We start from the raw sequence: 15,982 nt of genomic DNA, 5'->3' as shown, positions 1-15,982 counted from the left end.
GTGAAATTACGTTGTTTACTTGAAATGCAAGTTAAATCTACAGTAGTTGCTGTAAACCGAGATACATCACTGAAACTAAACCGGATCGAGTCATTTTTGAGGGGAAGACCGTTGTAACCATATTATGTTGTTATCAATCACTTTAATCCACTTTCATCTGCATGTGTCCCTGTGTGAGTGCAGGGTAGCGTTTCAAATCGGGGATCTTCTTATGAGTTAATTACGGTGAAGTACATAATATAAAAGGTTCATTTTTATGTGTTGTGAGCAACTGCCCCTAGTGTATCAAACTACAGAACAGACGCTTGTACGTCAATATAAAGCAAGTGTTCGAGGAGTTGGTTTAATTTTTATTCCTCCCACCAAGGCTAGAAAAGAAAATAGCTCTCTTTTTTCCAGGTCTAATACTCGTTATATGAGTAAACCCCATGTATTTTTTATTATTTGATAAACTGATTCCAATTGATTGGGATTCTGAATTTCCCTTTATCAATAAAAGAGAGCGTGGATCAAATATCTTTTGGGTTCCCAACCACCATTTTGGATTTACTCTTTCATATAGAAAGCTTGGGATCCACATTTCACCCAGAAATCTAGGCTGAACTTCTAACTTGCCCACTTCAATTTCGTCCATTAATATCCTTTTTGAATAATTTTAACTTCAAGATCCTCGAGATTGTGAAGGCTAAAGAGTATAACAGTGGAAACAGGCAATGCGTATTTCATGTTTTAGAATTTCGAGAGTTCCTATTACTGACTACAGTGTTGGCTTTAAACATGAAAACAACATGAAAGAAGCCCAAGCCTTGTGAATAAGTTTTTTTTTTTAAGGGGTCGTTTGGCTGGTGGGATGAAATAGATAAGGATATTCCGTGGCATTATTTATTCCACCATCTATACTAAAATGGTGGGATAAAATAATTCTAGGAATAAATAATACCCATTACCAAACGCATGATAAAATAATCCCATGAGATATCCCAGGATTATTATCCTTATACCATCAACCAAAGGACCCTAAGGGGTCGTTTGATACGGGGACTAAATTATCCCGGGATTATAATCCCAGGATTATAGTCCCCGGACTAATTTATCCTATCTGGGACATCCCATCTTATACCATGCACCAAACGACCCCTAAGAGCTTCGGCAGCGTGTGGTTATTTGCTTTCAAGTTTTCTATTGTTTAACAGTCAGTATATCGAACTTAATAACTGCTACGCTACGCCGAAGCACAAACTAACAGTAACAGGGCTTCTATTTTGTCTACAAGTGGTACAAAGAACAACTTTCCACAACCATTCACATTCAACTTTTTAAACTATAAAAAGCATGCAGCTTTGCAGCATTCCAGCAGGAAGAAAATACAGATTTCATTGAAATCAAAGTAAAAATATGGCAATGAAGATTCCATTTTTGCTACCTTATGTCCCAATACTGTTAATTTTAGCGCTAGCGGCAAGGTCTGAAGCGGGAGGAATTGCTATCTATTGGGGACAGAACGGCAATGAAGGGACACTAGCCGAAACTTGTGCTACAGGGAACTACGATTTCGTGAACTTAGCATTTCTTTCATCGTTTGGCAGTGGTCGAAATCCAATGATCAATCTAGCAGGCCATTGTGATCCATACACCCCAAATGGATGTGTTAACGTGAGTTCTGATATAAAATCTTGTCAATCCAAAGGAATTAAAGTTATGTTATCGATTGGGGGAGGAGCAGGTGCATACTCAATTGCCTCTTCTGGAGATGCTAGTCAAGTTGCTACTTATCTCTGGAACAACTTTTTAGGTGGAAAATCGCCCTCTCGCCCTCTTGGGGACGCCATTTTGGATGGAATTGACTTTGATTTAGAGAGTGGTGAAGGACCATATTGGGGTGATCTTGCTAAGAATCTTGCAAAATATAGCAAGATAGGCAAGAAAGTGTACTTAACTGCAGCCCCTCAGTGTCCATTTCCTGATGCTTGTGTTGGAGGGGCCTTGCAAACAGGTAAATTTTCCAAATGGTCACATAACTATATTTTTTAATAGAAAAATTACAATTTTCAGCCTACTAATACAAAAATCACTGCTGCTGGAAAATTAAACTTTCGATGGATAATTTTTTTTTTTTTTTTTTTTTTTACTCTTTTCTTATTTTTAATAAATACATATTTTTAATTAAAAGAGAACCAACCTGATCGGACCAGACCCAACACCCATATGCAGAAATTTGATAAATACAAACTCATTTTTTTGCAGGGCTTTTTGACTATGTTTGGGTACAATTTTACAACAATCCCCCATGTCAGTATAATCAACAAAATGTGACTAGTTTTCAAGATTCATGGAAGCAGTGGATTTCATCTATTCCTGCAAAGAAAATATTTCTTGGATTGCCTGCTGCTCCTGATGCAGCTGGAAGTGGATTTATTCCAGTAGGCGATTTAACTGCTCAAGTGCTTCCAGCTATAAAGGGTTCTGCTAAGTATGGTGGGGTTATGCTATGGTCCAAGTATTATGATGATCAAACTGGTTACAGTTCTTCCATAAAAAGCCATGTGTAGATATTTGTACTGTTCTCTTAAAAGTTAAAAACAGTATATATTACTCCATTCGTCTCAATTTATATAATACACTTTGACTACACACTTCTTCCATTAAGAGTCATGTCTGAATATTTGTATAGTCATGTCTGAATATTTGTATTGTTCTCTTAAAAGTTAAAACAGTATATATTAATGTAATGCACTTTGACTATGCACTGAGTTTTTTTTTTATTTAAAAAAAAAAAACTTTTAAAACTTATGATGTAAAATAAATTTCTGTTGCTTTAAATTATCTCATTAACGATAAAATGAAAAAATAAAAAATAAATCGATTCTAAATATAAAAAGTATCTTTTGGGCCATACTAAAAGAAAGTACATTACACAAAAGGACTAATTTGTAAAATAATGTGATTTTGTTCGCTACCAATTTATAACTATATAGAAGGAAGGATTCATGATTTTTGTAGTCCTCAAAACTTCAAAACTTTTATTTTTACCCCTATTTGGCTTTTATTTACATAGTTACCTACATGTAGTTTGGTAAATTTTAAAAAGTTTGATGGCAATTATACCCCAAAAAGCAACAAAGATGGATTACACTTGTCGACTATCAATAATTTTTTCCAAAAGTTAAGGGTCCCATGTATCCTCATTTAGATAAGTTTATTTTTATATACTATCAAGAAATCATATAAAATTATATTTAAGGATAATTTAGTGAAAAGACTTCTTAATTTCTAGGTATGAGTGATTTGTTAGAGCCAATTTTTTTTCCCAACTAAAGCATTTATTAGGTCTTACTTTATATTTAAAAATGTCTTAAGTCATATGTTCCTCTCCATATGCTTTCTCTCTATTAAACATCCAACATTTTACTTCTTTAGTGATATCATATGTGCTTACAAATACAGAAAGTAAAAAATTATTGAATGACATTGTTTAATATTGAAAATGAAGGTAGAATTATCAGTCTAGATTAGATTACCTTTAAGATTTCTTGTTTGATTAACTAAGAATTAATTTTTTTTAAGTATGAAGCATATATGAATAACTAAATTGATTCTTGAGGTTCATTTTATGAATTTAGTTATTTATTGAATTTCGTCTAAAACTAAGGTTAAAACACATTTGACTAGTATAAAGCCTTGACACATAAAATAATGAGTGAAAAATTAATAAATATCAAAAGAAATCTATTTTATTACTACTATATATAAGAGAGGATCCCAAATTTTTGTAGTCCTCAAAAGAATCTTAATCCTATGATGTTGCTACACATGACTTTATTTTGTCTTTTTCTTGCCTATTATCATTTTTTAGATTCATTCTTTGTCTTAAGTCGATTTTTATGTGGGCATATGTAATTGATGTATATTTTGCTACTATATATAAGGGAGAATCCCAAATTTTTGTAGTCCTCAAGAATTCCAATCCAATGGTGTTGCTACACATGACTTTGTTTTGTCTTTTCCTTGCCTATTATCAATTTTTTGGACTCATTCTTTATCTTAAGTAAATTTTTATGTGAGCATATGTAATTGGTGTATATTGAATTGTAGTAACTTTTTGTGAATCTTTTCTTGCTCTTTACTTCCTTCGGTTCATATTATATGGTATTCTTAGCTTTTATATTTAATTCGAATAATTTTTTTATATAATTGAGAAGGTATTAATAGTTTTTTATACCGAAATTTTTATTATTTAGATAAGTGAATTTTTACATAACCAAAAAATTGTAACTATATATAAGGGAGGATGCAATCTGTAGTTCTCACAAGAATTTTAACCCTATAGTGTTGCTAGTCGTGGCTTTGTTTCTTCTTTCCTAGCATGTCCTCATTTTTTTTGACTCATTCTTTATCTTAAATTAATTTTTATGTGGGCCTATGTAATTGGTGTATATTGATTGCAGTAGCGTTTTGTGAATCATTTCTTTTTCTTTATTAATAGTTTTTCTTTATACCAAATATTTCGTTATTTAGATAAGTGAATTTTTACATAACCAAAAGATCATATTAAGTAGGTACTATTTAATTAAGGTATATTAGTTAAATGCTTCTTACTCATATTAAGTAGGTACTATTTAATTAAGGTATATTAAAAACATCACTTTCTATAAAAACATCATATAATATGAACTGAAAGAATTATTAAATTACCTTTTACATTGTTTGTTATTATACAAATTAGCAAAATATAGGCAATTATGGAGCCGCATTATCGTTTTGAACTGGAGATTTACTAGATCTTATTAATTACTCTTGCCACCGTATTAATTTATGTGACATTTTTCATCTTCCCGGAATTAATTTGACTAACTTATAAAGCTAAATTGAATAAGATCAACTTAATATTTTAAAATTAAAATTTAGATATTAAAATTACAAAAGTACTATAAATTGCAATTTTAACTTAGAATTAATATTTTTAAGCATAAACTATATATGAATAACTAAATTGATTCTTGGCGTTCATTTAATAAAACTAATTCTTTTCTTGATTTCGTCTAAAACTAACATTAAATCGCCACATTTAGCTAGCATAAACTATTGTTACATGAAATATTATGAGTAAAATTAAAAATTATAAATACCAAAAAAATCTATTTCTATCTATAAATACAAAATTATATGCTCACGGATTCATAAAAATGTCAATATTTTTCAATTTATGATTTTCACCTAGTTGTAATTATTTTACATAATTAAAATATACTCCCTCTATTTCAATTTATGTGAACCTATTACTATTTGAGGAGTCTTCGAGGTGGTTCTTTGACCACATTTTTCTTACATTTTTTCTAAATAATTTGAAGTAAAAATTATCATAACTTATAGTACTTTTTATATAGTTTTTAAATATGTAAATTTTATCTTTACAAACTTGAAAAATTTATGTCAAAATTTAAGATCTAAGTTATAAAGTTTGACCCTCGTACTCCAAAAAAGTTCACATAAATTGAAACGGAGGGAGTATTACTTTACAAATGTCCACTCGCTTGTGTCCTTTTTGTATTTGATAATTTTTCTACCAACCTTCCTTTCTCATAAATAATTTTTGTTTTAAAATGATCTAATAAGTTGACTAAAGAGAATTAATAATAATGAAGACTTATTAACAATACATATTTAACGTTCCGCTGAATTGTTAATTATGCAGTAAGAAAATAGGTAATAGATTATACTTTTATAAATAAAATATTGGGAAAATAACATCGTATGCCATTTTGGGTAAACTGTTATATCCCGTATTTTGTACGTTGGGACAATCCGAGCTAATCATGATAAGTTAAGGACAAGACTATTCCGGATACGAGGTGGAGACTTTTAACCTCCGATATTGTTTTAAGGCATAAGTGCTTATGAATTTATTGGTATGGAATATTAAGGAATTTGGGGTTAAAAGTGAATTAAAGGAAGTTCATAATTCATGAACAAAAGGGCCATGTGGCGGTGTGATATGTGTGGGCCATGGGCCACATGTGTTAATTATATATGTGTATATTAGATGATAAGCAAGACTAGTAGTCATCTTTTTCAACATCTAGAAGCTTAGAGAAAAATTGAGAAGCTTGGAGAAAACAAGGAAACCATTCGGCCATAGCTCTAGCCGAACAAGGTCCAAGAAAAATTGATCAAAAAAAAATATTTTCCTCAAGCATTTCAACTCCTTAGAAGGTGTATAACAACATGAAGTGGTCGTTGGAGTAGCAAGAGCAAGTATTAGTTCAAGGCACAAACCATAACCAAGTTGAGAAGTCAAGTGCTAAGGTAAGGTTTAATCTTCTTTTCATGTGTTATGGATGATTTGTACATGTTGTAGTGTGTAGAAATGGATGAAAATCATGAAATCTTGCATGGTGAATGTGTGTTGGGCTTGGCCGTGTTTGTTGTGTTGTGTAGGAGTGAAGAACTAATTTTATTTAGTATGTTTGAGTTGTTGTGTTGTGGGTTCTACAAATGAAAGTTCACAAATAAGTTATAGTCGTTTGTGGCTTGTTATATTTTTTAACATTTGTATAAAATGATGTTGTCAACGTGTGAATTGTTGGTATTGTTGTTGATGATTTGGTCGAGTTGAATTCTCGTAATTTATGTGGGAAATCCCCCAAATTTAAGATAAAGTATAAACAATTCCTAAGTGCCTATAACTAATGTTAGTATCTAATGACGTTATTGTAGATTTTGGAAGCCCGGCAGTACGTCGTTTTGTGATAAACACATCCATTCTTTATGTCCGATCCCATATTTTGGTACATTATTATACATGTTTATACAAGATTGGGTATACATATTTGTGTGATTTATGCTTTGGGGCGGTCCCATCCGCCGTGGCGTTGCTACTAGCTTGCATATGTTTAGATGTTTTGGAATTGTGTTATGATAGCTTGCCTTCGTTTATGTATAAGTTCTTAGTATTTGGTTGTGGATATAGTTGTATACGAGTGTTCACTTTTCAGCACTAGTCATGGCCTACGGGAGTTGGGTCGTGACATAAACTATTTACCCGATATGGCCATTTAAACATTTTGCCTATTGCTATTGAAAAACTTTTATAGATTTTCCCATATCAAACTCCAAGATGCTATTTTTTTCCTTCCAAATCTCTTTCTAATGTTGATTTTTTTAGGGTATTAAAACACATACATTATGTTATATTTTTAACACTTGTATAAACATATATAGTGTATAAACATTGTATAACACCTATAAACCCCTTTAATGTATAAACATCTCCCGTAGCAAAGTAGGTTGTGTATAAACACGTTCTTTATACATTATTATACATGTTTATACAAGGTTTATACATTATCTATAGTAGGTGTATAAAGTTGTATATTGTTGTATAATGTTGTATATACAAGCTGGGGCGATAATTTGTTGGGTCATGGGTTTGTAATTTAAAAATATGGCTATGCAAATATAATTTTGTGTGCTAAATTGTACATTACTGAAATTTTCCCTAAAATATTACTATATTTATATTTTGAGTTTGGGTTCGGACTTAGCACGGGCCTTACGTAACTAGTATCTATATAGAAATTAAAATGATAAAAATCAAGCCACAAAAAATTTAAAAAAATTAAAAGTCAGCTGACGAATGGAAATATCTAGAGGCAAAAGGAAACTCTGGATAATTCTGACTGGCCCTGCCGGTTACCGTATAATTCAAAAACTAAAAGCAATAGATTGCTGCCAACTAAGCTAACATCCACGTGTCATTTCCCTAGCTCAGCAGAACATGGAGATAACCTGTATCCCACCGCATCTAATCCTCTCTGTTTCAAATATGTTGTCCGAATGATTACGTGGCAGGAAAGGAAGAAATATCGGGACATCTTAACTAACGTTGGCGCGCGAAACATCTCGAAAGACGTAGAACTTCTCAAACATGTCGAGTATAAATATGAAAATGGCGAAGCAATTTATCAGATTGAAAGAAAAATTTCATTTTCAGAGCAGTTATTACAAAGAGAGAAGCAAAGTTCGAGCACTAAAGAAGTTGGGTTGGTGGATAGATTTGTCCTGGAAATTGAGTCATTTGGATTTGTGGAACCGATTGGACGGAGCTTTTATTCTTTCTTAACTGTAAGTTTATTGCTTAAATCTTTTTTATATTCGGCTTTTCTGTGTATTCTTGTTCTGAAATGATGGTAGATGCATTAAGCATTCTAATTCGAACGCGATCATCATTTTGAGACTGGGTGTAGTTTTAGGATTCATATATAACCCAACATAATTTGTTTGGAACTGAGACGTAATTGTTGTTGTTGCGTGGTCTTGCCATTTGGCCTACTAAGACTATAAGAGTAAAGACTGTGTCTTTTTATTCTGATGATGATTCGGACTTTTGGAGTAGATATTGTTCTGAGCAAATGGCAGAATAAAAACAGCAGCTTTTCAGCCATCTTCAACCAAAGCAAAAAGGGCTTTTGAAATTTGCTTAAAGGGTATTTGATGTTGTACCTAAATAATGCTCCTTTTGCATGTCTTGAACTTATAGTTGTACAATGTATCATTTAAAAAGCGAAGCAGTGTCCGCTGATTGATCAGACCATAAATACTGTTTTACTAACAGATGAAGGAAATTGTCAATCTAAACAAATGCTTTATAATAGTCGCACTCAGAATTATCTTAGATTGCCTGACTAGAGAGTGATGGAGATGATAAGCACTGTTTTAGATCTTTCCAACAACTACTACTTTTATGCAGAGCTGCTGCTTTTTTTTTAAAAAAAATCTCCTTGCTTGTATTCCTTTTATTCTTTTCCTCCTAAGCATCCACTGAAGTCTGTATTTTTCTTCTCTAGGTAATATCGTATACACTTGTAAGGGAAGTTTAATTTGGAACCGCATTTGAACCAAGCTGTATAAGATGTATCCCATGAACAGGTTCATGGACTCTCATCCTTACCAAAGGAACCAAGTACCTTATAATCCTCATTATTATCCCCACTTCGAACCGAATTCTCATCATATGAACATTGATCAAGCTAGATCTACTTTACCTTGTGATTCTTGGCCTTGTGGTGGTAACTATGGGCATCCTTATCCACCCCCGTGTCACAGTTGCTGTCTCCATAACAATTCTACAAGCCAATGTGCGTTCAGACCTCCTTATCCTTATTTTTCACCACCTCCCTACAGCAACGGTAATTATCCTGCATATCCGGTGATGCATCCTGCTCATTATGTTCCTCCTCCGCATTTTACCATGGAGCAACCCCGCTACGAATATGAAAAGAATATGGACAGAGATCATCACTGTTGTGGTTGTCCAAATCATCCATGTAGTAATAAGAAAGGAGGAAGCAGTGTCAAAATAGAAGAACATGACCAGGATAAGGAAAACGAAAGCAATGAGTCTATGGTTCCTCTTGGATTCAAGAATTGTCCTTATCCAGCTGTGTGGTTACCACCTGGTGACCTGAAAAATAGGGAGCGCATGAAGCCTAATGGATCCAAAGATAAAGAGGAGGAGGAAGATTCACAAGTTGTGAAACCGTATGGCAATTTCAGGCCCTTCCAACAACCAAATGTCTGGAATGTATGGCCTCCTCATCATGGGAACAACTCGGAGTCACCAAAGCAAAGGGGAGATTTTCCTGGAAAACAACATCATGATGATGTGAACAGGAAGCAGTTTCCATTTCCAATATTCTGGATGCCTTATAAACCTGAAGAAGCCGGAGAGAAAGTTAATAAGGAGTCTGATTCTGGCCTCATTGCTGAGCAGGAGCCAACCTCCCCATCAAAATTAATCAAACCGATGTTACATGATTCTGAAGAGAAGAGAAGCAATTCTGAAGAACATGAAGTGAATAGTGAAAGTGAAATCCACAGGAAGGGAGTTAATAAAGAGTCTGTTATAAAAACCATTCCTGTAAAGCAAGTGGAGCAGAATGAGAAGGTCTTGGATGGAAAAAAGGAGGATGCGTCCCAAAAGCGTGATGGTGATTCTAAACAGAAGAAAATCACTCAAGACGGAGGTAAAAATCAGTCCTCTTCTCCTACAAAGTCATCCAAGTTGCCTCCTGTCTGTCTGAGGGTTGATCCGTTGCCTAAGAAGAAAAGCAGTAATGGCAGTTCAAGGTCCCCTAGTCCTCTAGGCGGCAAACGGAAATTGGCAGAACCGCGCAGTGACAGCTCCAAACCTCCCATCTTATCAAACGAGAAGGAGAAGGTTCAACTAGACAAATCATCGACAACAAGCATGCCGGAAAAAAACATAGACGTGGAACCAAGTAAAAGCAAGACTAAAGTTGTTGAGGTTGCCCAAGGGACGACCAAAGAAGATAAACTTCAGCATCAATGTACTGTTTTCCCTAATCTGAAACGCCAGGGCAATGCTAGTAAAGCAGCAAATGAGACAAAAGATCATCCTGATAATAGAGTAGCAGCAGAAGCTAAGTCCAGCAATGAAGGACATCAGAGAGGTGAAGCCAGGAAAGCAGCTAATGGAGAAGCGGATGCAGGTGATAAAATGAAACGAGATAAGAGGAGTGAACTGTCAGATGATAAGGCGGCTACGATGATTCAGTCGGCATACCGAGGTTTCAACGTGCGGAGGTGGGAGCCTCTGAAGAAATTAAAGCAGATAGCCAAAATAAAGGAGCAGATGGCCGAGCTTAAAATCCGTTGTCAGGATTTGGAGAACTCAGCTGACAATGGAGGCGACAGCAAACAGAGAACTATTATCACTGAAGCCATAATGGATCTCCTGCTGAAGCTCGACACTATTCAGGTATGTGGATGACATGAATTACAAAAACATCATGCAAAATGCAATAAATATTCCTCTATATACATTCTAGTGGAACCGTTGTTTTATGTTTTTACTTCTGAACTCAGCTGAGATTGGTTATGTAAAATCAACTTGATTGTATTGCTTTTTTACTCCATGATTCGCATTGTGTGATTTTGTTTGTGTCCTCGTTGGCCTACTGTCTAAATCACTTAAGGTTTGAGGATTCCAATGTACATGTCACCTGAGTTTTTCGTTTGTGATTTCATGGCTGATATGATTAAGTTTGTGCTGATAAAGTTTTTTTCCCCACTCTTTTCTATTGAAGTAATCGAAAATCTCTTTTCTATTCTTTGCCAGGGGTTGCATCCAACTGTTAGGGAGAATAGAAAATCTGTAGCAAAAGAGCTTGTTAGCCTGCAGGAGAAGCTGGATCTTCTGAACTGTAAGGAGCAACTGACATGCAGTGAACAGGCTTTAACTGCTAAATCTAGTGAGGATACGTGCAGTACGGTAGAAGACAACGTTTCCTTGCAGGGAGGCCAGGAGGTGAAAAAGTTGGAACGGGGTGATGATTTAGCTAAGGGGGAAGAAGGACTAAAGTCTGATGTAAAGGGACCCTGTGAAGAGCAGCCTCTTTGTGCGGAAGGCATGCTATCCAACCCTCATCATATAGGCAATGCAGAGGTACAGGTAGAAACCAAGGACGTTGAGGAGGTAATGGAGAACTTGGAGATGGGAGATGGGGCATCAGAAAAACCTTTTGAATCTAGCGAAAATGCGAATGATAAGTTACTTGATGAGAACACAGCAGTAGTTGAGAAATTAGAAGAGCATGATGAAGCTGAACAATCTTTGGCAACTACTAATCCATTTTCTGAAGAACTAATAGCAAATTCTGATTCACAGGCCATAGGTTGTGGTTTTAAGGAGAAGGGTGACGTTTTGGATGAATTGGAAGAACTCCCTCGAGGAATCCTTGATGAAGAGACCAGTGTTCAAGGTCCTGATGAAATCAGAAAAGACGAAATCCTCCAACATGACAGAGGAGACCTTACTGCACATATCCCTGAAGAAAAAGTCTCTGATACAGAGAGTCTAGAGCACCACCCCTTGGAAGCATTGGGTGAAACGCCAGTCATTTTGGAGCAGGAGAATACGGACAGCAGCAACGGACTAGAGGGAAATGCAGAAGTTCAGGAAAGAGATGCAGCAGTACTGATTGACATTCCCAAACGGGAGAAAGATGATGCAAGACCACCATTAAATGAAGATGCGAACAACTCTGATGTGGATGATAAGGTTGGTATGGATAGTGCATCAGATGGTTTCTCACTACAATCACAGGAAGATGCAATCTCCACAAACCAGCCAACAGATACTACCAACAAGGAGGAATCAGAGACAGATGAGGTTCTGCAACAGAAAATGCAAAATGCAGTAGACAGAGACATTGAAATCCTTGGAAACATCAAAGAACAATCGGCAGAGCCTCAACTATCCACTGTTACCAATGACGAGGTTCAAGAGTATCACTTTCAGGATAAGCAGAAAGTTAGGGAGGAAAATATGGAGGTGCAAGGTGAGGAATTTCCAGCTCGCAATGATGCTGGGCTCCCTGTACCTGATAATGAATGCAAAGAGCATAATGTGGAAGATGAGCAGATGCATGTGGAGGAGAATTTTGACATGCAAGGGAAAGAACCGGTGGCTGCCGATAATGCTAAAGTGGATGGAAGTAAAGCTATGGCTGCTCCAACATCAGAAGCTGCAACTACTGAGACAGAGCTGTCAGGGGAGAAAAAGCTTGGTGTAGCGGAGCACCACAGCACATATCCATCGACATGTGATGCAGTGGAAGGTAATTCTGCTGATGCTGCCCATTCTTTTGGTTCCGTGCCTACTGAAGTACAAGTTATGGATGCAAAAGAGCTTAAAGAATGGAAGAAAGTGGACATGTCACCATCATCACCTACTGCGAGCCAAGTATCCTGTGTTAGTGATACACTGTCTGAGAGCGATAGAAAGCTTATAGAGGATAACGAAAAATTAAGGGAGATGATGGAGAAACTAATCAAAACAGGGAATGAACAACTGACTGCTATATCCAGTCTTTCTGGAAGAGTTAAGGATCTGGAGAAGAGATTGTCCAGGAAGAAGAAGCTAAAATTGAGACGCAATAAGGTACCAGCAGCTGGGTCAACCTGTGTGAAGCCATTGAATGACTCACTCGGAGACAAAGCTGTGGCGTTGGCAATGTGAGAACATAAATCTTGGTGATTTACTTTTGATAGTAGTAGTTTGGTTCATGTGGTCTCCGTCTCTGTTTCATTGTATGCTATGTATCTGGAATAACAGTTATAAATGTGTTTTCTTCTTAATTAGTTGTTGTCCCTGCTGGTTTCGCATCATATTTGGCAGTAAAGCGTAGCAGTAGTTGTTAAGTACAAGATGTTCATTCACTTTAACATCATTCTCTCCTTCTCTCCTTCGATAGGTTATATAATTTGCTAAATTCTCTTTTCATGTCTTTAGATCCGCATTAAATGGAAATAGGTAATCACTTCTCAAACAATAAGGGCATGCTATGAATTAAAAAATAAATAATAGTAAGAATACTAACAGTTACTAAACGAGGTTAGAGGAATAAATATAAAGTAGCTCTATAAAATATCACGAAACAACACTATTCACATGAAAGTGGATCAATTTTCCTCCCCATAAGCAAGATCACAAGGAAGTTTCGTAAGAACTAATAATTACTAAGATAAACCATCCAGTACCAGTTTCTCGGAAAAAAAAAATGTAATTACTAAGATTAAAGTTATACTCTACAACTACAAAAATTGAAGAACAAGAACTGCACATAAATAGGCTAGCTATTGAATATACAGATTGGTAAATTCAGTTGCTTTGGCCTAAGTGTTGTGTAAAAGAAGTTGCTAAATATATAGTATATCAAAATCAAATTCAGAACTCAATCACTGATACATGAAATAATTGTCTATGAATTCAAAACTCATAAAGTTCAAAGCTTAAAACCGTTTCTGCTCTGCGATAGGAGTAAAACACACACATCCACCACTGGAACTGCCCTTTGTCTCCTCCATCATAAAATCTTTATACTTCATGCCAAAGCGTTTCCAGTTAAAAGCACCAACCATTGATGGATTCTTCCCTGCCAACTCTATCTCTACATCCAACTCTCCCTTTGAGATCTTATCACTATCACATCTCCATATCTTAAGACTCTGCAAAACCCTAAATTTCGAACAAGACGTGGACGACATACAATCCTCATAATCACTATCCGACTTGTATTCATTATCAGTATTATATACAGCACTTTCATCTTCTTCACTCTCAGTATCCAGTTTGTATTCAGCCACACCTAGTAAAGAATCTCGTGATAAAAACTTACCAGCCTTAAAGATCTCGAAACGAAGACTAGAACTTTTAGTGGATGGAACAACGAAAACAAACTTTTGGTTCCATTGCTGCTTGGTCCCAATCTTGATCTTACTTGTTTTCAGTTGATTCTCTTTATGTATATAAATTTTCACGTAGAATTTGTCATTCTTTTTCACATCAAATTTAGCAGATTTTACTTCTACAGTTATAAGTCTGTATTTTGCCGGCCCTGATGAGGAATACGCCATTGTTGTAATATGAACAACACACGTAGAAGTCTAGAACAAGGAAACAACGTAAACTGTAGAATATATAGTTATATTCCGTGTTTTATTTTAGAGAAAATTTCCTCTAATTTAGGGTCACTTTGATATATAAGGTGATAAGTTGATGGATAAGGTAACTGAATGGAAAATATGTAACTGAGTGGAAAATATTTTATTCAGAATATCACAAATGAATGTGCTCTATAATTCTCCTCTATTCTCTAGTATATATGAAATATGCAACACACCTATTTATAAGTAGTAAGAAACCTACTTTGACTATAAATATAAAAACTTATTCCTATATGAATTTCACTACTATTAGACATGAATTAAAACATCAAATCCTAAACAAATTTGATTTCTTACTCCAACTTGAGTTATTCTTCCAACCGTAATTAACTAGTATATATATAAGTAATTTAGGATTTATTTTTCTCATTAAATCTTTCTTAATTTGGACTATGTAGACAGTCCTAAGAATTAGGGTTTTAAAATCAATTAACATCTACTTTCGACTAAATCAGTTGAAATTTTATATTACAGATTTTGTTTATTTGAATTATATAACATAATAGTAACTATATTACCCACACGTTACTCTTTTCTTAGTTAGGCCCTTGAAATTAACTAATTTTGCTATACTAGCTAAATAGTTAGTCGGATTGGAATTCATTCAGCAAAATATTTATTTGTGAAGACAGATCCTTTAATCATATATCACAAAGTTGTCTAGTAGAATGTAAAAATTATATTAAATGCTCCCAGTAAGTACTTATATAGTGTGTTACTGTGTTTAACGTCAAATCATGTAAATTTATTATAATTAAATTATTTAATTAGGTGAAAATGTATATTAATTAACTGTGATTAAGTGTGAAAAGGTTAAATAAAACATACTTTCATTGCTTCTCTTAAGAAAAAATCAAACACTAATTGAACGCATTAAGCTACTGAACTTTTGCACGTGCAGAACAAGGCAGCTAGATGTATGAACTAAAAGCTCAACATTCAGTGAACACCTAAAGATTACATCTGAATTGAGGAGGTTGTTTGATGAAGATAGTTCTTCAATCTGGCTGATTTATGGTAATGGGTTGAACTCTTACATCAAACAAATTAAAGGAGGGCCTTAAAAATTAACCGAAAAAGACGATTATTTAAAAAAGGAAAATGAAAAAGAAACTAAGGGAACTTTTGTTACTTTGAAGAGATAAACCAGTGGTTATATTTTGGTGGCGATTGTATCTTTCTAAAGTTCATCTCTGGAATATGAGAGGTTAAGGAACTTAATTAGAATTCTTGTCCAAAACGTTATTTTAGTTAATTATGTTAACCTTTTTCGAAGATTTAAAAGAAAAAAGCGTGTTATATATATTAGAATGATAACGAGTAAATTTAACAAGGAGGTATCTATATTCTTTCCCGTCAAACAGTCAAACAAAATACTTCAACCTTATGACTTCGATGTGTTTAAACATTCTCACGAAGCATCGAAGAAGTTTAGTGCACCTCAAACATGTAACGC

General features: G+C 34.7%; 2 protein-coding genes across 2 annotated transcripts; both read left to right on the top strand.

Annotated features, from left to right (window-relative positions):
* Window positions 1-120: 120 nt before the first annotated feature.
* On the top strand, window positions 121-2,629 carry LOC132063836 (acidic endochitinase-like). The gene is made up of 2 exons (XM_059456564.1): window positions 121-1,993; window positions 2,245-2,629. Exons 1-2 carry the CDS (start codon window positions 1,396-1,398, stop codon window positions 2,547-2,549), a joined length of 903 nt encoding a protein of 300 aa, XP_059312547.1. The 5' UTR covers window positions 121-1,395; the 3' UTR covers window positions 2,550-2,629.
* Window positions 2,630-7,957: 5,328 nt separating this feature from the next.
* LOC132063834 (BAG family molecular chaperone regulator 6) lies at window positions 7,958-13,158 on the top strand. Its single transcript, XM_059456562.1, has 3 exons — window positions 7,958-8,121; window positions 8,844-10,777; window positions 11,138-13,158. Exons 2-3 carry the CDS (start codon window positions 8,909-8,911, stop codon window positions 13,037-13,039), a joined length of 3,771 nt encoding a protein of 1,256 aa, XP_059312545.1. The 5' UTR covers window positions 7,958-8,121; window positions 8,844-8,908; the 3' UTR covers window positions 13,040-13,158.
* The last annotated feature ends 2,824 nt before the right edge of the window (window positions 13,159-15,982 follow it).

This window comes from Lycium ferocissimum, chromosome 7 (genome assembly GCF_029784015.1).
Source record: "Lycium ferocissimum isolate CSIRO_LF1 chromosome 7, AGI_CSIRO_Lferr_CH_V1, whole genome shotgun sequence".
Lineage (NCBI taxonomy): Eukaryota > Viridiplantae > Streptophyta > Magnoliopsida > Solanales > Solanaceae > Lycium > Lycium ferocissimum.
The sequence above is the reverse complement of the archived record's forward strand: the minus strand, read 5'-3'. Positions and strand labels throughout refer to the sequence as shown.

What these genes read in the sequence shown, in the direction of transcription:
- LOC132063834 (XM_059456562.1), top strand. Translation starts at nt 8,909, where the DNA reads ATGTATCCCATGAACAGGTTCATGGACTCTCATCCTTACCAAAGGAAC. An exon ending in TGAAGCTCGACACTATTCAG is followed by an intron (nt 10,778 to 11,137) that starts GTATGTGGATGA and finishes ATTCTTTGCCAG; the next exon opens with GGGTTGCATCCAACTGTTAG.
- LOC132063836 (XM_059456564.1), top strand. Translation starts at nt 1,396, where the DNA reads ATGGCAATGAAGATTCCATTTTTGCTACCTTATGTCCCAATACTGTTA. An exon ending in TGGAGGGGCCTTGCAAACAG is followed by an intron (nt 1,994 to 2,244) that starts GTAAATTTTCCA and finishes ATTTTTTTGCAG; the next exon opens with GGCTTTTTGACTATGTTTGG.